At 32.4% G+C, this 26287-nt stretch overlaps 1 protein-coding gene across 1 annotated transcript in view; it reads right to left on the bottom strand.

Moving 5' to 3' along the window:
- LOC136968257 (PAX3- and PAX7-binding protein 1) overlaps window positions 1-21510 on the bottom strand; it is a 101377-nt gene extending 79867 nt beyond the window's left edge. Inside the window, exons 1-2 of the mRNA XM_067262244.1 lie at window positions 21204-21510; window positions 6255-6427 (exon numbers count right to left, since the gene is read on the bottom strand). Of these exons, the coding sequence (XP_067118345.1) occupies window positions 6255-6427; window positions 21204-21426 (396 nt within the window). The 5' untranslated portion in view covers window positions 21427-21510. The remainder of the gene's footprint in view (window positions 1-6254; window positions 6428-21203) is intronic.
- Window positions 21511-26287: the final 4777 nt, after the last annotated feature.

Raw genomic sequence — 26287 nt, 5'->3', positions numbered from 1 at the left:
ATAATTATAATTTAATGTTTAGCATTAATAAAAGTTTCCAAAATGATTAATTTACTGTGTTTTTGTTATTTCTTACTCCTGTTTTTAGGTATTCGGTATTCGGCCGAATAGTGATTAAATATTCGGTATTCGGCTGAATAGTGATTTAAATATTCGGTATTCGGCCAAATAGCGAAAAATAGGCTGAATAGGCCGAATACCGGGTAGTAACTGAATATTCGTTACATCACTAATAATCTTTCATTTGGACAACTCTATATTTTAATTGTGCACAAACTTCCAAATGATATTGAGCCAATTTTAACAGAATTTTATATGTATGCATAGTGTTAGCATACTATAAACCAGGGGTGTCAAACTCAAACTGCTTAAGTGCCAATTTTTTTGTCTCGAGTATGACAGTGGGCCAGATGTTTTTAGCTTTTGTAGCCAAATTTTCTAAAAGTAGCCCAAAAGTAGCCAACTCAAAAAATTCCTTTTTAATAACCCGAGATTTCACAATAAAATTAAAAAAAAAAAACATTTGTACTTTTCCAGCAATAACTTTAATCATAGAACAAACATTTTCAGCAAATTTACAGGCCTGAAGCAGGCCTATAAACTGATCTGGAAATAAGGATCGCAAGAATCAAAATACAAGCATAAACTGTAATTTACTAATATATAAAAAATACGCATTTTATATGCAAAATAGTGAGAATTATGTAATGATCTTGCCAAGATGGACTTTAATTTGAAATTCAAAAGACGAATTAGAGAAAACATTATGTAAACAAGAAATTAAACACAAAAATAAATCAAATAAAATAAATATCACTAAGTAATAAGAATAAATAAAAATAAAAACAAAAATAATAGAGTTCAGCAATTTTGTTTATTAAATATTATTTGCTTAAATACAAAGTATCACATTTCTTTTTTTGGTATAAAGATAATAAAAAAATAAACAAATAGCATTATTGAATTGATGTTGCAGGCTGCAACTTCTTTTCTCCTGTTTTTATCTACTTTATATAATCTATTAATTTTATTGACTGGCCCGTAGGCCGTATCTTTGACATGCCTGCTATAAACAAATTACTGTTTCTCCACATAGCTAATTGGTCTTTTCTGGATAATACTACTAAAAAAGTAAGAAAAATAATCATGCATTTCTTACTTTTCTGTAGCTCTGTAGTAAAGCCATATTAAAAAAAAAGAAAGGAGTATCTGCTAATTTTGGTTGATATTTCTAGGGTTTCTTAAAAGTAATGATTTCAGCAAGGTATTTAACAAATTAAAATTCAAAATTTGCACCAACAAAAAATTCAGTATTGCCAAAATAATGGAAAATTAGAATGTAGGAAATTATGCTGTATAGAAGTGGATAAGACAAAAGGATGATGACATACAGGACAAGAAAAGTACGAGAAGACTACAAAATTTTTTACAACATCCAAAAATAAGATCCAATAAATGATGAAAGGTAAAGAAAATGGTGTGTAGTCCATTGTATATAAATTCAACTTTTATACAATGGAGCACACACCACAACTTTTTCTTGTTCTTTTCTCCTGTTTTTATCTATTTTATATAATCTATTAATTTTATTGACTGAATTATTATATCTATATAGTCAAATATCTATCATCAAACCTTATCTAAAGCTTAATGCAAAACATGAGAATTTGCACTGCATCTCCAGAAGGTCCTAACTTCTCCCTAAAGACCATGGTAGCTGAGGAATTTCCCAATATGACAAGACAGAATTGCATAGTGTGTAAAAAGAAAAAAAAAAAACAGTTTGTGAATGGTTACTACTATCAAAATGCCATTTTGTCTTTGTATCAGGCATCACTAAAAAACATATATCAGTTCCCAAAGCAGCTGAAAAATATTTTAGAAATATTTTTGGCTTTCTTGAAGCCATCCTCAATTATTGCCTTTCAAGAATGTCTTTAAGAAAGCCAAAAACATGTCTGAAATAAATATTTTTCAGTTTCCTTAAATAAACAGTATAGTCATAGTTAAGATGTTTGTGATACTGAGTTTAATGTAATTTGCAGGTAACTGGTACAGGCCTAGGAGTGCTATTTCCCCTTTGAAAAAGTAGAAAAGTGAGAAATAAATTTTTAAAAATATCTAAGGGTGAAACTTTTAAACTAGTTAGTTTTAAGATGAATTATGTTAAAAATGTAAATTTAAGTTATAGATGTAGAACTTTTAACACAAAAAAAAAAATATTTAAATTCATCTATGTTAAAAAAGTTATTAAAAATTAATCTCTTGAGAATAATAAAAAAGTTTGCATTGGAGAAATAAAAATAATGAAACAAAATATCAGAAAGAAAAAAGTACACTCAAACCTGTTTTTGTGCAATTTTTTATATGTGCAATGTGTTTTGTGCAATTATTTTTGTGCAGTATACCAATTTCATTGAAATTCATATACCGCACACAAAAAATCACACAAAACAAATCGCACAAATAAAAAATCGCACAAAAACAGGTTTGAGTGTAGCTATAATGATAAGAAAAGTATACTACTAGTTTGAAATGTATAATTTATTTCTATTTGGGAATATTTAGAAATATTATTAATATTTCCATATTATTATAATTTATTCTATTTATATTTATTTATAAATCTCAAAAATTATTCATATTGAGAAAAGAATAATTTGATGGAATAGGCGAGTGAATATATAGAATTGGGAATAGACCTAACAAATTTGCTGATAATTTATAACTGAAATTCTTTAAAATTAATATACCATTTACTTTCTTTAATATAAAAAATTTGGAAATAAAAAGTAATTTTATTACTATTGTTAATTTTCCTATATGGAAATACACTGGTATCCAAAATTAAATTAGCAAACACAATTAGCAAAATACGAAGGGCAGTCAAAAAGTTCCTGGAATTGTGATTCTGCACTGTAGTGACACGATATGGTAATGCAAACCTAATCACCTTCAAAGAAGGCCCCTCCCGCACAAACACGTGTTCCATTGATCCTGCCACTGTTGAAAGCAGGCGTGGAATGCTTCCTTTGAAATCTTCTGGAGTTAGGCCATTCAATATGATGTCCTCCCTGCTTGCAAAATGCATCCCTTTGAAGTCCATTTTGAAAGTAGGGAACAGCCAAAAGTCACTGGGAGCAAGATCTGGAGTAAGGTGACTGGGTGATGACAGTAATGTTTTTGTCAGCGAGGAATTGCTGCACAATAAGCAATGTGTGGCTCGGTGCATTGTTGTGATGAAGAAACCACTGTCCACACCACTTGTCAAGCCACTTCCTCGTAAACTTGCTGCAGGGATGACAGCACCTCTGCAGCAGTTTTCCCCAATTTACACATGACCTTGATGTTTGCACACTGCATGAACTGGGACATTGTGCCAAATGATAAGCAGTCAAACCCAACAAAGACACTATAGTAATGACTGTGCAAGTCTAAAGTTGCATGAGCATTATCACACTGCAAACAGACATGCTGAGCTTCCTGCCATAGAAATGCATAATCTTATCTTATATTACATTTTCTAACTGTAGGTAAATTCTGGGAACTTTTTGACTGCTCCTTGTAAATCAAAACAGCTACCAACAACAATTTAAAAGTAAGAAGCAATTATTTATTGTGACATCATCACAATGCTGGGCTGCAATTTTTAATAATTTTTTAATTTAAAATAATATATATGCTCTCCACCTCAAATTACTAGTGGCTTGCCCCTGTACACACTTTTCCTGTAAGCAGTAGAGAAATGCTGATCATCTCTCTAAATTCTTTCAGGAATAAATTTTTGAATGAAATAATATGAAGAAGTTCATATATAGTTAATCAGGGCCTCCTGCCCAAGGTTTCCAAATCTGGTCACATCTTTCATCTATCTAACTCCATTCTTCAGATTAAGGAAAGACAGATGAATGAATGGACAAACAGACAGATGACAGTGGAAATTTATAGGTCTACAATTTTTTCAAATTTCATCTAAATTATTAGGTTGGCACAAAAATAATTACAATTTTCATTATTTTAAATTTTGAGGCTATTATTTTATTTTGGGCTAATAAATTTTATTTAATTATATTAATAAATCATTTTAAAGCACAAAGTACCCTCTTCTGATTTATGTTAATCATTTTGTTTTCATGTTTATCATTGTTTATTTTATATTATCAAATTAAAAAATAGAAAAAAAAAAGCAAATTTAAGCACTTTTATTGTATGAGTTTAAAATGGAATATAAAGCAGTGGAAACTGCAAGCAACATCAACAAAGTATTTGGCTAGGGGACAATCAACATTTGATCCAAAAATTTTGTAACGGAGATGAGATTCTTGAAAATGAGGAAAGTTGTGGACATCCTTCTGCGATTGATGACAACTATTTGAAAGCCATTATTGAAGCTGATCTCCAGAAAACAACTCAAGAGGTTGCAGAAGAACTTAATATTAATCAATAAACAGTAGTTCAACATTTACACCAAATAGGAAAATCAAAGAAGTTTGACAGATGGTTGCCCTATGCTTCTTTTGCACAACAAAAACAATCCTTCTCTCAATCACATTGTGATGTGTGACAAGAAATGGATTCTGTATGATAATCAGTGGCGTTCTGCACAGTGGCTGGATTACAATGAACCATCAAAGCTGCGCCAAAAGAATATGATCAGTTTGGTGGTTGGCAAGTAAAATTATCTATTACAACTTCTCGAATCCTGATGAAATTATCACAGCAGAGAAGTATTGTTAGGAAATCAACAACATGCACCAAAAACTGAAACATTTACGTTTACCATTAGTCAACTGAAAATGACCAATTCTCCATGACAATGCCTAACCACATGTCTCACAAATGACTCTGCAGAAATTGAATGAACTGGGCTAAAAAACTCTATCTCACTCAGCTCACTCACCAGATCTCTCTCAACCAATTATCACTTTTTCGAGAACCTTGATAACTGTCTCAAGAGAAGGTTTTCAACAACCAAGCAGCAGCCCAAAATGCCTTTAAAGAATTTATTGGTTCCAGGTCTTCCAAATTCTATGTTACTGAAATAAATAGATTTGTTTCTTGTTGGAAAAAATGTATAAATTCTAAATGGTTCTTATTTTGATTAATAAATTTTATTCTAAGCTGAAATATAGAAATATACTGTTTTAAAGTTAATGGTGGAAAACCACAACTTTTTTGCACCAACCCAATAAATTAACATATCAATTGAAAGTGACAGCTGAGAAAACATGAAAATTATGAAGCAAAGGAAAAAAGAAATGTCTTTTTTAAAGAAAAAAACATTTTCTTTGCCTTAAGATAACATTGATAAAATGTTGAAAGGCTTGCAATGATGTTATAATAAAAATTGTTTAATGCTGATAGACAGTGGTTACCTTGTTCTTTAACTGGTAACTGTTGACCAATGTTATGGGTTTTTGCAAATGCAAATATGTGTGGCAGTGTTGGTGCCAATGAGAGACTACTCAACAAATACCATATTTACTCGCATATAGGACGAGGTGTGACTTTAAAGATCAAAATAAAGAAAATTATATTTATTAATACAATTCTAATTTTTATATCAAATGCACACATTGTCCCGCAAAAATTACTAGCATTTTAAACTTTAAGGAAAAATCTTGTAAAATCGACAACATAATTTGTTCATGTAAAGCTGGACAATCTGGAACCTTTTTTGCCAATTCTTAACAGTCAAATCCACTCTCGTCGATTACACTTACGAGTTTCTCTGGATTCTGATTTCCAAATAATCATCTGTTTTCACATGGGAATAAATTTAAACTTATATCAAGCTCCCATGTGATTTTAGAATTCAATTCAAAAGCTTTGCTTTTCTTGTTGCTATTCATCTTTAGTCTTGACAATACACAAAAATAATTCTAACAACTCACATAAAATACTTTTGTTTTTAAACACAAGAAGTGAACATCCAATAAAAAATGCAAATACATGGTTCACAAAAATTATTGCAAAAACACAAAGAATCCTTCGCTTGCGCATATAGGATGACCTAGGTTTTTGAAGCAGTGAAAAATGAATAAAAACCTCATCTTATATGCGAGTAAGTATGGTAATTATAAATTACTTAATAATGAAAAACTGTAGCTTTCATAAATTGATACCTCAAACCTTTATAGCAACAAGTGAGTTCTAATTATATAATATACACCCCGGTGTGTATGAGGAAGATAGGAAGATACCTTTATAGCATTTGTGAATTTAACAAAGCTTAAAAATTCAAAAAAATTTACATCTTTATCTGCTTGAACCATCTCCACTTTCTGATCATCAATTTCATCAGTCATAAATTCTTCACTTTTTTTTATTTCTTCATTTTTTTCAAGTTTTTTCTTTCGTTCTTTTTCCAAACGTCTTGCTAACCGCCTACTATAATTTGATTTCTTCACTTTAAATACTTCTCCGTCTATATTAAACAGAAAAATTATAAATTAAATTTAACTTTTAAACAATATGATAATATCAAAGCATATTTTACTTAATAGCTTAAAATAAGGTAACAGTTACTGTAATTTCATATGAATAACTTGTAGCAGTGTTTAACCTGAACCAGCATACACTACACACTTCCAGAATAGCCACAGAAAGCAAGATACTTACTGATATGCAGTTTAGGAAGTAGCTTCTCAAACATTAAAACTTTTTTTTCTGTTTCACCTCCATTAGAAGCCATAGCTTTTTTCATTGTGTATATATATATATATATATATATATAAAATGAAATCTGTATTCAGACTTGGTTGTTATATATACATATAAAAAAACCAAGCATGAATATTCAATAAAATCGAAATCAAATTCAAAGTTCAAACTTGGATATTGGAATTAAATAAATATGTATATTTACCTATAAGAGCAATCCCTTTAGTTTAGGGAATCTGGTAAAAAAAATCTCCAAATGCTGGAAATAGTTTCAGCATCCTTTACATTTATGAACTTGGAGAATTTAGTAGACTTATAAATCTCCTAAGCCACCAACCTTTCTAAATCAGAAATAGTATGAGTAGGACATATTAATAGAGCTCCTCATAAGTCAACTTATACATCCGGCATTATAGACAGTTAAAGTTGTTATCAGTTTGTCTTTTTTTTTTTTTTTAATAATTCATATTGTTTCATTCTTGCTTGAAGTAATCTTAAGGAAAGCACCCATATACTCTACATCCAAACCAAATTGATGATCTCTAAGAATACTATATACTCCAATTTTAGAATGGTCTTCATCTTTTATCATTCCTTAGTTTCTTGTATACACCAGGATTTCTTCTGTAGCATAGCTTAGTATTAGTAACTTAAGCAATCTTTTTATGTATTGCTCTTGCTGTTCATTGTAATTAACAACATTGATTCAGTCCATTTGCCTCGTGTGCTGGTGTGCAGACTTTTGTAGCCGTACTTATTGATTACGTTGCTCACTCATCCACAAGGACTACTCATGTTGCATAGCTATTTCTTTGATGTATTCCATCTCTTAAGAATGCTGGAACTAAGTGTGAATACTTGATGGGTAAGGGCTGTAAATGCAGAAAGAATCTGCTGATATGTGTAGAAAGAATGTTATTCCAGTTTTTTATATTCTCTGGCAGCAATGTGTACATCTCTGTAGTTGATGTATCAGTCCAATAAATATATAGCACTGCTACCTTCCAGTCATAGCAAAAGAAGAAATCCATACAGATTGTTATTTACCTACTCCAAAAATTGATCTATGTTGAGTTGCACCATATAATCAGTCAATGTATCTAGAATATAAAATTACCCAAGGTAAGAACATAGGAAAAACAGAGTGTTTGAATTATCTTAAAATCATCTCACATAACACCATCAAAGAGAGGGCTTCTCATTGGCCCTCTTTTGTTTTGCATCTGTCATTTTAATCAAAAAAGCAGCACACACAGACATAAGATGAGTCAGTTCCAAGATATATATTCCAAGATGATGAGATTGCAAATTCTTGACATTGTTGAACATGAAATCATGCATTTGGTAAAAAGAAGATTGTAGCTCGATGAATGATTATAGTAACTCAAAAACCAATCAATTAAATATTCTTTATTTATTAGAGTAATATCCCATAAGCAAGTAACCATGCATTATGGATAAAATACTATAAAGAAGTACTGATACTTAAGATATTATAATGTAGATGATGAACTTTTGCAGTTGTTTTTCCAACAAAATTCTAGGCAAAGATAACCAGAGAGAGTACAACTAATTGAATGAGATATAGGGTATATGCTAAAGGAGAGACAGTATAAAACACTTGTAGAAAAACTGGAAACAAATATACCAATCACATTACACCTTACACACTTTTCTAGCACTAGTTTAATCAAAACAAATATTTTCAACCCTGTTCAGAGGTCTGGTTAAAAACGTATTAAAAGAGTTCTAATGAGTAGAATTATAACCAATATTTTTAAACTTACAAAATTCGAAAAACAATCATTTGAATTTTTCACACCAATACTTTACAAAATACAATACAAAAAAGTATAAAATAGTATCATTTCCACCAATAGCTTTAGGTATAATAATACTATTTTTATTTGATTACTCCTTATGCACTTTAATATTGTTCCAAAAAAGCCTGTTCTTATGCTTAGTTGAACATATATGTATTCTTAGGGAAGTTTTCCATCAGAAAAATTCTTTATGGACCTCAGCAAAATCAGTTCAGTAATGGGTGTTTCAACATCTAGTAATGTATGTTTCTATCTAATACTATATGAAAGAAGTGAATACATCTCTCAAAACTAGATGGCTTCCTTGAAACATTTTAGGAAGATGATATCACAGTAAATCAAACTGGTACCCAGGTTTTTGTATCTAGTAGAATTTTGCTTTCTGAGAATCCATTCAATTTTCTTAACATGATATCTTCTCATAGATTGTATGATCTTTGCATTGTCATACCTGACATTGATCTCTTACAAAAGGAAATATCTTCACTGAACATCTTACCCTCCAACTAAACAAGCTCATGAAGAAAAGTGAATACAGCAGAGCAGGGGTGACCAACAAGTCGATCGCCAAGCCAATTTTGGTCAATCGCTAGCGATGTCTTGACTTAATGTATTATATTTGTAACTGAACGCAACTGTATGCATGCAGTTATGACTCGACTCATAAGCAGTGAGTGCACTTCGTACTGAAACAGTGTATAAACATAGTATGTATTTCACACTTCCCCCTCTCCACTTAGACTATGCCTATGACAAGTCGATCGCAACACATTTTTACGATAAAAAGTAGATCTTATGTGCACAAAAGTTGGCCACCCCTGCAGTAGAGCATCGATTATCTGACCCTCGATCAACCGTCACATCGGTTAACCGACCGCGTTCTAGTCGGCAAATTCAAATGTCCGCTAGTGATGTGGCGCTACAATATTTGGCTATGTCTTGGCTACTTTAATATTATTTTTGTTAAATTTTTGCATGTTTTAGCTGGCAACACTGACTCGACCATGAAAGGGAGGCCAGTATTTTTAAACCATTTAAGCCATTATTTAATGATGCTATCGAACTGCTGTTTTTAAAACGTGTGCGAGACTTAGCGGCAAAAAAATGAGTGTCAGTTGTGAAGCAAAAGAGAATTTTGGAGTTCTTTTTCTAATGTATAGGCCTACTTTATGTAAAATATGTAACCCGAATATATATATTTTTTTGTTTTGTATTTTTTAATATACAGTACAGTACTGTATTTCTTTTGTGCAAAATAAAGAAATAATTTTTAACGATACAATAGTGACGATTATTATTTAAAAACAAAAAATTTGTTAAGCTTAACATCGATGAAAATTCAACACGAAGCAGGTTAATAGCGATATACTAATATACTAATTACATGGGTTATACTAATATACTATACTAATAATATATTTTTTCATACTTTTCGGTTATCCGTTTTTTCAGTTATCCGACCAACATCAGTCACCAATTGAGTCGGATAATCGATGCTCTACTGTACTTATATCTTCAGACCTTTCAAACAGCTTTCTGTAAGAACAATCATTTCAGCCAGGAGAGTAAAGTCTCATACCCTACCAGGAGCCTTATTCTGTATATAAACATTAGGAAAATCCTAAGCACAAAATATTCAATCTAAAAGTCCAATTTAAAATGAGATCTACATAAGCCTAGTATAATCCTTCTACACATTTTGACTGGGTTCACCATGTACACAGTTAAATAACCAAAACTGGATAGGATAAACAAAAATAAAACATATTTTCTTTTCTTTCAGATTGCTAATAGCATAAACCTGAAATCATGTGTGATGAGTCTGATTATATCAAGGATCCTACTGTATTGTCTAATGCTTGAGATGCTAAACTGCATTCTAATAAGCATCACACTTTAAATGTCTTCTCTGCAGACACATGTTAAATGAAGATTTTATTTCCATTCTAGCAATTTTCTGCATAGTAGTAATTTCTTACTAATAACTAGCTATTTATTGATCGAATAACAAAAAAAACCTTTCTGCAGAGTATATATTATTGCACATTATCTGCATGAAATTACAGTATATATAGTAGTAACATAAAATTGAACTATAAAAATTTTAAATTATGTTAAATATACAAAGAAAATTAAATATATATACATATATATATTTTGACTTCATGTATGTGAAATTTCATTTTAATAAATGGTCATCTCCCAAATACATGAAATTTAAATGAAACAAACATATACAAAATTAAAAATTATAATCAAAAGGAACAAAAAAAAAATAAAAAATTTTAAGATTGACCAATAAAACATTTTACATTATTTAATTATAGAAACAAATTTTATAAATACAGTGTGTTTCAAAAAAAAAGATGGGAAAAACATTAAAGGGCAGAAGACTATACACCAAAACAAATATTTCTCATCATAGAATGCATGGTCAAATAGTAGAGATGCAAACACAGTAATGACTGATGATAGAACATGGAAAAAGAATCTTTCATAATGGATAATTACAAAAATCACTGAAAAGAGTGACCATGATACATGCTTCACAACATTGAAAGTGAATCCATACATTTTAGTAAATACTGGGCATCTCGTGCATGGCTGCAGCAGTAACACTACTTTAGGTAGTCCTGCACTTCAGTGCACTGCAGCAGTGACACTAAATCTGGCAACAAAATCCTTAGGAGTTTCAATCATACATGCTTGTACATGCTTGAGGTGTCCCACAAAAAACTCAGGAGACTGTGGGCCAAGTGATGGGCCATCATGCTCAATCTATTGTGAGAAAATGTAGTGTTTAGGTAGTCCTGCACTTAAGTGCAAAAATTGACTGGCATTCTATTGTGCTGGAACTACATGCATTCTTGGATGCTTGATGGAATGTCCTGCAGCAAATATGGCGAGACCTCTTGCAGAAAAATGCAATACTTTTCCCCAGTGAGGCAGTCTGATAGAAGATATGGCATTACTGTGTTTGTCCAGAACACTTCACATTCAACCACACATTCTACGAGGAAAAATGTTTGTTTGATGTGTTCTTCCACCCCTTAAAAATTGTGCCCGTCTTTTTTGAAATACCCTGTATATTACATAAACAAATGTTTTCAAACATTAGATAAATAATCTGAACCATATAGTTACAATTCTCAATAATATAGTTACAATCTGAACCATGTAATTGAGAAACAGACTTGAGACTATATAACAGGCATGGACAAATGCGGTTCTTTTTGAGTTACATGCGAAAGTGTAACTCAAAAAGAGTTACACTTTCGCATACTCAGTTACTTGCTGAAAGTGCTATACTTCCCAGCCTTACCATACTATCCACCACGAAAGTACAGAACTGCAGCTCCCATGCATTTTGCAAAACCTACATTTTGGCTCCCACTGAACTCTTGCTTGCCCACCTGCTATATAAATTTCCAAAACTTCTATATCTTAGCAAGACATCAATAAGCCTGAACCTGACTTATAACATTCACCCTGTTCACTCTGTTCATAAATAATGTTCTCTAGTTATAAGGCAAAGGCTAAAAAGACTATTGTATCATAATTAGAAAATAGTTTTCCCATACTAGTACCTCCGTATTTTAATTCCGAGAAAACATTTGTACTTTAATTTTTTGCTTTTAATCTAATTTGTTATTCACCTTTGCATAATAAATTTTAACAAAATTAAAATTTACAATATAGAAGTGAACAATAAAATCTTACATTATCATACACTTTAAGACAAAATTAAAACATTCATAAAAATAAAACAAGAATATCTTATTCTGAAAAATAAGCAATCTCACAATAACTTTTTCCAATGAGAAACAAGTTTATAAATTCCCCTCTTATAAAATTCTTTGTCTTAGAAACACACACTCAACTCATTTTCTAATTCCTCTCAATTTTGAAATTGTCAGTTACACATGTGATTGTCAAGTGATAAAAAAAAAAAAAAAAAAAAAAAGTGAAGATCAGATGATGAGAGATCTGGTGAATATGGGAGATGAATAGAATTTTCCAAAGAAAGTTAAAAAGTGTCTTTCAAGTCACTCTTGAAGTGTGAGATTTTGCATTATCTTGAAGAAATACAACACCTTTGCAATTAATCAGTACTGGCTATTTTTGGAAAAGTTTCTCATGCACATTCTGCAGCTGAACACAGTAAACTTTCCATGTGGTTAGTTGGCCAGAGGACAGAACAATATCTGTTATATTCCACCAAACACATTATTAATTATAGAGAAAAAAATTCTAAGAAATCCAGGACAAAATATTTTTTTAAAACAAATTGTAAAAAATACAAAATTTTAAAAACTTATATGAATAACATTATTCTTGTAGTCTTCCTTCTTGTCATTCTTTTCACAACTACAGAATATACGAGGGCTGTTCGGAAAGTTTGCGGCCTCAAATAGAACAACAAACAAAATAATGTTAATACTTTATTTTTCAACGTAACCCTCCTTTGTTAGCAATGCACTTATTCCAGCGATGTTCTAGCTTTTTTATGTCATCACAATAGGTCGATTTGTCAAGGTGTGCAAAATACTCGTTCACTTCAGAGATGATTTCATCATTTGAGTGGAATCTCTTTCCAGCCAAGAAATTTTTTTGGTTTGAAAAAAGGTGGAAGTCACTGGGGGCCAAATCAGGTGAGTATGGTAAATATGGAACTAATTGGAAGCAAAGTTTGTTTATCTTTTGTTCGGTGATTCTGGCGGAATGTGCAGGTGCATTATCGTGGTGGAACAGAACCTTTTTCTTCTTCAAGTGTGGCCTCTTTTCTTTGATTTCTTTCTTCAGTTTTTTCCAAAAGTTCACAGTAATAGACAGCATTGATGGTCTTTCCTCTTTCTAGGTAGTCAATAAAGATGATGCCTTTAGCATCCCAAAAAAACCGAGACCATCACTTTCCCCGCTGATGGAACTGTCTTTACCTTCTTTGGTGGTGGTGAACTGTGGTGTTTCCATTGCTTCGACTGTTCTTTTGTTTCAGGAGTGTAGTAGTGCATCCAAGTTTTGTCAGTAGTCACAAACCGACGCAACAAATCCTGTGGGTTTTTCTGGTAGAAGTCCAAACACTCCTTTGACATCAAAGTGCTAACATGTTTTTGTTCGGCGGTCAGCAGATGTGGCACCCATCTTACTGAGACCTTCGTCATACCCAAATTTTCAGTTAGGATGTGGTGCACTCGGTTGATAGAGATGACTGTTGTCTCAGCTATCTCACATGTTTTCAAACGGCAATCTACTAACACCAAATCATAAACTTTGTCGATATTTTCTTCAGTGACAGCAGTTAACGGCCGTCTGCTGCGAGGGTCATCTTCCACACTCTCTCTGCCAGATTCAAAAACGGCTGTCCATTTTTTCACAGTGGTGTATGAAGGAGCAGACTCTCCCAAAATTTCATCCATGTCAGCTTCGATTTGAAATGGGGTCAACCCTTTTTTCGTCGGGTATTTTATGACTACATGAGTCTCCGTCTTCTCCATTTTTGACAAAGCATGTGCACACTGATTATCTGCTAAGCTGTCGTGGCAAAACTTTACGATAAATCAAGCGGAAATTGGTATTGTATCTTTAGCAAAGATGGCTGAATTATTCCCGACAAAAATTAAATTCATTGCAGCGCTGCATATAGGAAAGGCTGCAAACTTTCCGAACAGCCCTCGTAACATTGTAGAGTCAAAGGTCTTATAGGCTACTTCTCCCACCTACATTTACGTAAATCGGGTAAAAAGTTGTGACTTCAGATATTTTCCATAAAATTTTACATTATAATGAAAAAATTCTAAAAAATCCAGAACAAAATATTTTTTTTAAACAAACTGTAAAAACCCATATGTGGGAAGAATGACAAGGAAGACTAAAAATACTGTTATTCATGTAAGTCTTTAATATTTTGTATTTTTTACAATTTGTTTAAAATATATATATATGTTATGGACAAAGTAATTAATCGGACATTATTCATAATGACCAAAAAGGGCGCACAGGGTGATAAATATTGATTAATTTATCAAATTTGCCGGTCATTATGAATACTGCTATCATCTAGTCGGGCAAACTGATAATACGTTGAGGAGTGATCATTCAACATACACTAGCCAATTGGCACTCTGAGTTGCCAATTGTTCACGTTGAGTGCATATCACATTTAGTACCAAATTTTAAATTGTGCGAAATTAATTAATTTGATTAAAAAAACTCCACTTATTTCATTTAGAAATATTTATTTTTTGTGAATTATTTCAAAGTATTTTAAAAAGAACATCTAATCTTTTAAAACTAAGTACTATTAACTATATTAATTAAATGGTAAAATTTTTCCTATGTGCACCATCATGGTGGTGGTGGAAACTGTCTGTGCTGTTGGCGAATTCCTCCCAGAGGGGAGCCGCCGACAGGCCATCAATTGTTTAACATCACTAGATATTGATACGTGTGTTCAAGAACTACCATGAATAAATAACTAGTGACATTAAACAATCGGTGGCTTTCCCCCCGAGAGGAATCCATTGAGAGCACAAACAGTTGTGACAGCCGCCAAATTCAGTACTAAACGCAATACACATGCGCAACTCAGATGTGAGTGCTGACTGGTTAGAATATGTTGGATGATCACTCCTCAATGTATTATCATCACTTTGCCCGACTAGATGATAGCAGTATTCATAATGACCAGTCAATTTGATAAATTATTGAAATTTATTACAATGCCCGATTTTGTTGGTCATTATTTGTAATGACCCAGCATTATGAATAATGCCCATATTAATCACTTTGTCCATAACATATATAATAAATTCTTCTGGTTATGAAATTCTAGTTTTGATATGAAAGGTTCAAATATTCTCTGGAAGATAGCCAATGACAAGATTACTTAGTGTTGCAGAACATAATCTATTTTTCATCAGTTGTCAGTAATCTATCCAAAAACAGCTCATTCTTATGACAAGAGAGAAACTGGAAATATATGGAATTTGTTTTCTTCTGTGAATTCATATGAAACCCATTCACTTAATTTGAATACTACTTCTAGTCAATGCAAGTGCAGACAAATGATTTCATTACATACCAATCTTTCTGCAAGCTGACTACATGTGTGACTCAAATCTGACTTAACAGCAATCATTTGTTGTCATCAACAACTGTAGCAAACCTTTACAGGATATATCTTAAAGAGATTCTTCATAAAGCAATTTTTTTTCTTTTGAGTTGTAAATTTACTAACCATTGTGACGACCGGGTAAAACTGACCAGTCCGTTTTACATTTTATTGTTCAAACCCCTCGGGAGATAGCGATCAAGATTCAAAGGATGTGCAGTCTTCCGCCGGCAAACTCACTTCCCTCCTCCCTGGATCTAACCTCTGAGTCAAGGAACTCGACTCATCCCCTCCATCGCGATTGGTGATCACAGCGGATGAGACTGGGGTATAAAAGGGGGGAGAACGCCGAGAACGGGGTCGCTGAAGGTCCGCACAAGACACCCGACCCGTAGGATCCGTCCCGAGAAGCGAGGGCCGAGACACGAAGTCACCAAAGCCCGCCGACGACGAACTGCCCGCCTGATCCTCCCGCTTCCCTCCACGACCGGAGAACAGAGACGATTAACCCTACGATTACAGCTAATTCTTCGACTAATCCTAGGAAGAGGTATGATCCCCCCGCATTTGTGAACTCTCTCTCTCGCGGTTAGAAACGGAACACGTTAGATCTTTTGTATCTGTTTACCGTCTAAATAAATCGTTATTTGTTTTCCTCGTGGTTCCGTTACTTCGAATATCGCCTTGAACTTATCGACGAACTTACACACTTCCTCCACTCGACCTGACAATTAATTACCCGCTCCCGACAAGTCGGGATATCTGGAAAATTTAGCCATCCTTGACAGTGGGGTGGGTCTTGCCGACCTGTCCGCCAACAAAAAGAAGGTACGACTCTGTCCTACCTCCCGGCGTTTCCCACACCATCCTTTCTCTGAATGCTTTGCCTATCTTTTGGGAAGCTTGTGCAGCATTTGTCCCAAGTTTAAATTCATGAAGTAAGCATTCTCAAATAATTATATTTGAAGCTGACATTTTAACATTTGTTTTTGCATTTATTGTAAACAACTACACAGTTAAAATTTTTTAGTGTGTACAACAAATAGCTGTAAAAGTGTAAATTTAAAAGAGAAATTACAATAATGTACAGTCTACAATGAAGATTACATAATTAATATTCAAATCAGTAGCTTTTTTAGTTACTTGATATTTTGCTATAAACAGAAACTAAACAACTAATGAAATAAACTAACTTGTCTTCAGAAGTTATACATCAGAAAAAACAACAATTGCTTGGTAGTTCAACTAAGCATTTTTGTTCATCTTTATTACATACATCTTCATGATTAACATTTAGAACATCAAATTATTTTGAATCAGAATTTAAAAAATAAAAATAAACAAATCATAATAATCAAATAAATCACATGAATAAGCTAATTAAAAATAATACTTATATTTCTAGCAAACTAAACTATTTAATGTTTTTATATATATATAAAAAATATTTTTTTTAAGAAAAATATATATTATAAAAATATATATATTTAATGTATATTTTTTTATTTAAAAATTTTAGTCTAAGTGGCATATGTGCCAGCTGTTACTTGGGCATTTGTATAAATTTAACAGATGACAATAGGCTATTTTGTAAAAAGAATCAAGTGAAGAATACATTCTTTAACAAGCACAAGTGAAAAATACGTCCTATCAAGCAGTTTATTTTTGGTTTGAATACAACAGTTTTGTTTTTTGAAACACATGCTAATCAAATACACCAACAACTGCCATAAATGATCGAGCTAAATTTTGGATAAATGATAATAGATTAGAAATAAATTTGGCACTAGAGTTAGGTGTTAGGCACCATCTCTTATTAAAATTATAATATAATTTAATAATTAATAATAATTATTATAATATTAATAAATAATTTAATAATTAATATAATAATTAATAATTATAATATAATTATTAATCAGCTGGTGAGTAAACAATATATATAGCTGATGACTATTTAAAAAACAAGTAGATTGTAAAATATATACAGTATTCTCTTCAAATAGCAGACACCATTGGGACCGAGAAGTTTGTCTACTATTCAAAGGTACATGCTGGTGTCTGTACTATATCTTAACCCTCGTCATCATATAGATGGAGAATATGATGGATTACAAAAACATCAAATTTGCATTAGGAATGTAAATGTACCAAAAAGTATATGTAGCATTTATAATTATATATATATATAAATATATATATACAATATATTATTTATTTTTTCAGCTGTAAAAATCTTGTTTTAATTGAATCTCATTCAAATGTCGACTTACAAAGTGCTATCCACTTCAAGGGTTGGGAAATATATTCAGAACTGTTACATTTATAACATCATTTATGATCTGAGCAACTAATAAAAATCAATACAGAGATTTGTCTGCTTTGTAGTTATCAAGTAGGTTAATTTTTCAAACATTTTTGTTTTTTCAGTAAAAATTGTACTTTAGTCACCACAAAGCCATTAAAGTGGTTATGACAACAGCATTTGTTTGGTAAAAGTTCAAAGGTCATGTCATGAAGGAGATTGTTGACCACTCTGAAGGGTGGAAAGATATTTAGTTTTCTTGCATTTATGATCTTAAGTTTCTTTTTCATTACTACTATACTACAATTCTTGTCAAATGAATATATAACTCTAGAAAAGTTTATGGTTTCTCAGTGCCATAAACTTAATTCCAACAATAAGACAGAAGTTTAACAACATTAATATGAATGATGATAAATAGTGATTGACAACTTAACCAGATTAGAATTTTCTAACAGATAAAGAATATTGTTTGACTTTTTGCAACCCGCCTTCTCCACTATTCTTGTTTTAACCCAGTCTCTATTTCATGCCTACAGTCAAAATTCATCATCTAAAAGAGTATTTGAACCAATTCTTCGTTTTCATTTTAAAATATTTTGCATGTCATTAATTCTTTCAGAATATTGAAGGTGGAACATTGTGTTTTCATAAAGTTGGTTATGAATGACAGCATCCATTATTTGGAGGGTCTATTATTTAGAGGTAAATATAATAGATGTCCTACAACTCCTAGACAAAAAATTAAAACATTCACCTAACTGAAAGTTTAGCGTACATTTTCTCAAATGTTTTTCTGTTACAAATGGAAATGAAATGACAAAAAATTAGAATATTAGCAAAAACAGCCAGACAAACAGCCATAGTAATTAAATTGTAATGCAAATTTGCATACTGCTGGCAGAGTAGTATAACAGTACAACATGGGGTGTAAGTGCAACATCAGTGACAGAACTAAAGATACTATCATAACCTTGCACAAAGCAAGAAGAACACAAAAAGAAATTGCAAATTATGTAAAGTGCTTGCAGCCAACAGTCTCTAGAGTACTGAAACAACAAAACTGTGTCCAAGTTTTAACTAAAAAACATCAGAAATGTGGATATAAACAAGTAACAACTGTGAGAGATAAAAGAAACTTGAGAAGGATTGTCGTGTGAAACCACTTTAAAAGCGTTAAACACTTGCATGCACAATAGAGAACAACTGGAGTGAACGTTACTAGCCGAAGGTTGCGTAACTTGCACTTCAACTTCTGTGTTCCCAAGATGAAGCCATTTCTAACAAAAAAGCAATGACAAGCACATGTCAGATGGTGCAGAGAGAGGCTCATGTGGGGACAAGATGACTGAAATAACATTCTCTTCAGTGACGAATCCCTGTTTTGTCTCTCTTGTGGTAACTAAGGCCCAAGGAACTAGTGACGTGCATTCAACACATTTGAAACTGCATCACCAGAAACAAATGTGAAACATTAATCCACAGCATGCCCGACAGATTGTGATCAGTAATTATGGCAAATGGCGATGCCACAAAATATTAAGTTTATTTTGTTGTATTTCCTATATTTAACCCACATTTAGCTAATGTTCTAATTTTTTGTCATGGTCAAACTGTTATTCTATTTCTTTGTCATTTCATTTCCATTTATAACAAAAACAATTTGAGTTAATTTCTGATTAATGGATATAATAAATATACATAAGCACTGTTTATGTAATGTCAAAAAAAGTTTCACACACTGTGTTGTTCATGAGAAAATGTACACTAAACTTTCAGTTAGGTGAATATTCTAATTTTTTGTCTAAGAGCTGTATTTGAAAGGTCTTGGAATTGTAAAAATGTCTTTTAAGTAGAGATGTCTGTTATTCAGGGAGTTTATTAATGGAGATTTCACTGTATAAAATTAAGAGACATTTAAATATTCAACTCTGAAGTATATAATCCAAAGGTCTCCCAACCTTTTTCTGAAAAGAGCCACATGATCTGCCACATATCTGGGGCCTGGTATTAAAGATATAGTCAAAGACTAAGAGTAAGATTAAGATTTTTTGTTTCTGAACAGCAACAGACATAAATCAATGTGAACTGTTTTTGCAAAAGAATGTTTTCAAAATTGGAAACAATTTTGTGGCACCCAATATTTAAATCTTTACATATTCATTGAACAAAGTGATATTTGATATTTTCATTTTATATAATCTATTTCATTTTCAAAAGGATTATTTGTAAAATCCAAAAAAGAAAAAAAGAAAATATATTTTCCAGGCAAACTTTTTAAGACTTCTAAAAATTTAACAAACTCTTTTCTTTAAATAGGTTTTTATAAAAATAATTTGCAAAATTTATTAATTCAGTTGATTTTTCAAAAGTTTATATGCTCTGAATTAGTTGAAATGTCAACGATAAACATGTGAGTGAAAAAATGCTATATGGGCCAGACATATGCTTTAACAGCTGTAGTTGGAGCCATTGATCTATACTTAGTCTAAGGAGCAAAGTCAATATTTTATTTCGTACTTTTTACATAAATCCCACTACCCCACAATTGGTGACCCTTTGCGTGATATTCGTCTCCGAAGATCAGTTTTTAACATGTATCAGTCTACCCACCATCCTCCTTGCTTTATATGTAGGCGTGCACTCGCACCTTAGTGCCCAGGTGGGGGCGAGTCCTCATACTCCTCTAAAACTATATAACATCAAGCACTCTACAAACAGTCCAGTGGGCTACTCGAAGCTGGCACAGTCATGTGGGCTAAGTTGTTAAACACAATACTGCCATTGGGGCTAACTAGATGAACCATCTACCACAACAGAACATATGCATTCGCCATTATTAATAAATCTGAAGACATTTCTAATTTTTCCAATAATCAATTTAAAATACATTTTTGTACATCACAATTTTCATTTGGGGCAAAATACATATGTTTATAATTTGTGATGGCAGCCATCTTAACTTCTGTCTTCAGTGCTTGTGAACCTCACTACACAGCAGCTAACTTCAAGTGGAAATTGCTTAACTGTCTTTTAATAAAGCATCTTTATTAGGAAATGCATTATTTCTGGGGGCATGGAATTTTACAGTAATCAAACACCTTTAAAATATTTATGTTGCAGCATTTGCAGAAATTATTTTATTCTATATAATCCAATAATAATTATATTGTATTTTGTGTAATCTAATGATAATATAGTCAATTCCAAAATTTCATCATCAGTTATAATTTGTTTACATTCAATAATTAATGTTTTAAAAAAATATTCATATTAAATAAAAAGGAGAATTAATACTGACCATCTTCCTCATCGTGAAAACTAAGTTTAGTTCCAACTCTCTTGCTCTTATCAGTGTTTTCATTTTCTTCTTTACCGAAGTTTGGATTGACTTTAGGCTTAGGTTTTTCTTGATCGTTTATATCATTTTTATCAAGTTTATCTTTATTAATTTCTTCATCTTCCGAATCGCTATGTGTTACTCTTTGTCTGAATTTACGATTTGGCTTCTTAAATAGAGACATTTTATAAAAATTTTAAATTATATTTATTCGTAAACAATTCCCGCTCCTCCTCAATAGCTGAACTATCGCTTGGTTTTTACTTCGTCTAGCGGATTGCCTCATAACTCATTAATAGAAATTAGCCCAAATATCGCAAAATTATTAAATTTTCTACACTGAAAAATAAATTTTAAATTAATAATTACCGTATTGTTATTGTTATCATAATAAAAATATTATGTTGTAATTTATTTACAAAAGTTATATTTTCTTTCTAACTTTATTATTCGTTTAGGGACAGTGTTTTAGGGAATAAAATACAGGTTGTCCCAAAAATGTACTCACTCTGTAACTGACCATTATTAATATATTAAGTTTTGATTTAAGTGTTTATTGACATAGGTACAAGTTCCGCACTGTGAGTACTAAGAGGACCTCTTACCAAACACATTATGGGTCCGGCCAGGCCCACAATGAGGCGACGGGGGTCCCGACATATTCGGACGGACCACCCCGAAAAATTCTTAAAAATTTATCGATCCGTTAGGATTCGAACCCGGGTACCCCAGAGCGGTAGGCTGCTATCTTGACCACTCGGCCATTTGGACGTTTCTTCTATTGGACTGATAAAGAGTGTGTACAGTTTTTTTGGGACACCCTATATTTTGGCATCTAAATTCATCTATTCAATTTTTATTTTAAAAAGGATTTCATCACCATACAGTGAAAAAATACTTCTTTAGATTGATGTCTTAGTTTTAATTATTAAAGAAATATAGAATTTATTTGGCACAGCTGTAAAGTAAGGTCTCCTATTTTTTTTAAAATACAAAGAAACGTTTATTTTCAATAATGTTAATATCATTTTAAAGCTTAAACATTTATCTATTTTTCTACATTATCGCCATTTTGGTCGATGCATTTTTGTATGCGCTGTGGCAATTTTTGTATGCGCATGTCGTACCGGCTTGCCGCCGTGTCGTGTTAAACCGATTGAAATTCATTGCCTATTGACGGAAGTGTATGGCGAGTCATGCATAGATGTCAAAAACGTCCTCGAGTGGTGTAGGGAGTTTGCAGCTGATCGTACTGAAATTCACGACGAAGAAAGAAGCGGGAGACCGTCAATTTCCGACAAGACAGTCGAGAAGGTCGAGCAAACCATGCGTGAAGATCGGCGAATCACACTGGATGATCTCTGTATTTTGGTTCTTGAAGTTTCCCCGAAGCATAATTCATAGGATTTTAACAGAAAAGTTGCAATATCGGAAGGTGTGCGCAAGATGAGTCCCGTGACATGGCGGCGAGCTGGTATGACATGTCACATGGGAATACAAAAATTGCCACACAGCCTACAAAAATGCATTGACCGAAATGGCGATTATGTAGAAAAATAGATAAATGTTCAAGCTTTAAAATGATATGGACATTATTGAAAATAAACGTTTCTTTGTATTTTTTTAAAAATAGAAGATCTTACTTTTGGGATTACCCTCGTATATTGTGTATATTTTTCCATATTTGACTAACTTCTTGTGGACATTAAGAAAGTTGAATTTCACTTTTTGAAAATTTAAATGTACACATTTTATTCGGCGAGAAAAAAATTTAGGACAAAATATATTTACTACATTGAAGACAAAACATATTTTGCATTTGTGAGATAAGCCAGCAGCTATAGGGTGTACCCTATTAACCACTTACCGGCACGGGCTGGTGGGAAGTCTCAGTACTACCAGATCGAGTTGTCGCTACGAAAACTGCCAAGCAGTACTGACAAATTATGAGGCAATTAAATTGACTGGAAAAAGAGATCACTGAGAATCGTGACAAGCACACAGTGATAATATTTAGCGCCTGGATTCCTAAATATTATTACGAAACCAGAGTTCGTCATTTCCTTACACACATTTCACTCAGTTCTCGCTATAGTGAATGTAGTGAGTAAATTTTTCCAGACTCAAAATGGCACTCTTGGTCAGGCTAGTGACCTCATAACAAGTACTATAGATACTTTTGAAGCATGTAGAAATCAGTTCAAAATTTGGACAGACATCGAGCAGTTTTCTGAAAAGCACGAGATTTCACTAGTACCTGTTAGAGTCTCAAAAAAGAAGAGTCAACAAAAAGAATTTTATACAGAGTCGATTGTGGGCAAAAGCAATACATTAGATTTTTCAGCCGATTCACAACCAGTAGATACTGGAAGATCAACATTTACTACCAAGTGGTAGATAATATCATAGAAAATCTGAAACGCCGATTTGAAAATTTACTGTTAGCTCGAGCGGTGGACGCATTTCTTAAATTGGACATGAAGAACGGAGAGGATTTCATCAGCAATTATAAAAAAAAAAATCTTAAAAATTAATACATCAGCCTTGGAAGCTGAAACGATGGTCATGAAGAACATGATTCAATTTAAAAATGTTGAGATGAATGCTGAAAGTTTGAGAGACCACATTTAAAAAAGTGCTACTTTAATTTATATAAACTTTTTCAACAAGCAATAGTACTCCCAGTAAGCTCCATCGAGTGTGAACGAAGTTTTTCTGCTATGAGGCGGATAAAAACGTGGCTTAGAAGCACAATGCTACAAGAACGATTCTCTCACATGTCACTGCTCAACATAGAGAATGCCATTGTCAAGGAAAAAATTACAGCCGAAAAAGTGTTGAGCCGATTTGCAAAAAGAAACAGAAAGCTGAAGCTAATTTAATTGGGTATAGTGTACCCAATGGTGATATTCAGCGGGTTCGCACAGGTTCGGCCGAACCCGTTGTTAAAATTTTCAGTTTTTCCGAACCTTGTTAAACACACGGAACATTTCTCAGTGGTTTTGTTTTTTTTTTTTTTTTTTTAAATATATTAAAATATACGTATTATACTCTGTAATACTACTAAACTAGAGCCTTATACCCCGTTCGTACCGAGCATTTCAATCTAGATTGTGAGCAAGGTCGGGGACTATGTCTTGGTGCGATCTCTCTCGACCGTTTCAATCTCGACCGAAACGAGGTTTAATCGCGATCGATTCAAGAGCGTTCTTGAAACTAGATTCAGTCATAAGAGAAATCCCACAATTTCACGCGCGCAAGATAATACAAGATGGCTGTGGAACACGTGTCGGGCTATGGACAGCGAAATTAAAAGGATAATGTATTTCGAGAGATGATGACATCTGTCTATCATCAGCAGTGCCATTCGGGGTGAAAAATTTCTCTGCCTAAAAAAAAAAAACAAAAAAAGGTAGACTGCACTAATAGACTATTGTTACGTGGTCTTCGCCCAGGGCTTGTTAAGTTCCAAATACGCCACTGATCATTAGATATATCGCAAGAAAAGGTATTGTATTTATTTCTAGCCAAAACTTCCATTTCGTTTGTCGGTGATTGTCAGGGAAAAATTTTCTGCTAGCGAACCCTTTGTTAAATATTTCGAATATCACCACTGAGTGTACCCACTGAAAGTCTAGATCTAGATTAAAGACGGTGAACTATATTAAAGAATGGTAAAAAAAATAATAATAATTAATTGGTTAATTTTTGTTTAAAGCATTGCTATAGTTTGATATTAATGATACGAAAACGTATGATTAAAGGAAGTTGCATATTATATGTGTGTTAATTAAGTTATTGTCGATTCCTATGGAAATTCCATTTTAATTAATAAACAATAATTTGAAATAATTCAATTTTGTGTCAGGCTGGCCTCTACTAGGACCCTATAACGAAACCCTGGCTATGCCATTGGTTAAGTTATAAATCTACTCGCGATTCACATAATGTGGCGAGGGCGGCCAAATATCTAGCGGCTAACAGCTCAGAACCGGTCCTGGGTCAAATCATTGGAAGCGTTATACGATATTTTGGCGTGTAGCATTCACCAGCTAAACCGAGTGAGGTTGATGCTCCGTAAAGCGCATTCGCAAATGCGTATAATATGGCTGCTTTACACGATTCAGATATTTTCTCCGTGGAAGCTGTCTTGTATTCGACAATACAGCACTTCCATTCTGCCACTGATATTCGAATATACAATAGCAATCTTATCGTTTTTTTTTTTTTTTTCACGTGTAGTTTAGAAATTTGTAATAAGATACATAATGCAGTTATAATAAAATATTAATTTTAATTAACTCAAAGTATATTAAAATATGAAAATAATCGCGCAATATGTATTTTCTAAAGGACAGAACGCCACTGATTTAAGACGATCTTAAAATTATGTAAATAGATGTGTAACACGTACAGCTAGAGGTACACAAAGAATACCCTTAAGTATTGAATGAAACAGTCAGTCACTAAAATTTTTAAAAAGACAATATGAAGTTGAAGAGCATGAAAATTATGAATGTGCTCTTTAGCTCGAGCGTAATGCTCAATGCACGCGCTGTTCTGAGCATAACTATGAACTTTTTTATTATCGCATTAACAATAAATGTTAATAATATAATTTTGACCATTGTCAAAAACTATTCAATTATTTTCAAAGCGATTATTCGAAGCTTTTATTATTCGAAAGAGATTTTATTAAAAAATGAATTCTTTAAGTAAGTTCAATCAATTATTTATATATATATTTATAATTAAAGAATTATTTATCGGTATGTGAATGATGTATATTAAAAAACTGTATTAATCGTAATTTTTTAACGGAAGGTTTAAAATAATCAATGAAAATATTATATAGCACATTATGATATAAATTGCAACTACATTTTTTCTTGATTTCTTTCAATTAAAAAGGGAGAACAACTTGCGGGTATTTACAATTAATTCTCAAAAATTAGCGTAGAAATTTAGTTGCGATTGTCTTCAAGATAAACTTTTTAATTGCAACGAATAAGAAACTATACGTATAGGCCACAGTAAATAGAAAA

This window comes from Centruroides vittatus, unplaced genomic scaffold (assembly GCF_030686945.1).
Source record: "Centruroides vittatus isolate TY-2023 unplaced genomic scaffold, ASM3068694v2 contig_1422, whole genome shotgun sequence".
NCBI classification, from domain to species: Eukaryota; Metazoa; Arthropoda; class Arachnida; order Scorpiones; family Buthidae; genus Centruroides; species Centruroides vittatus.
This window is presented reverse-complemented; position numbering and strand designations above follow the sequence as displayed.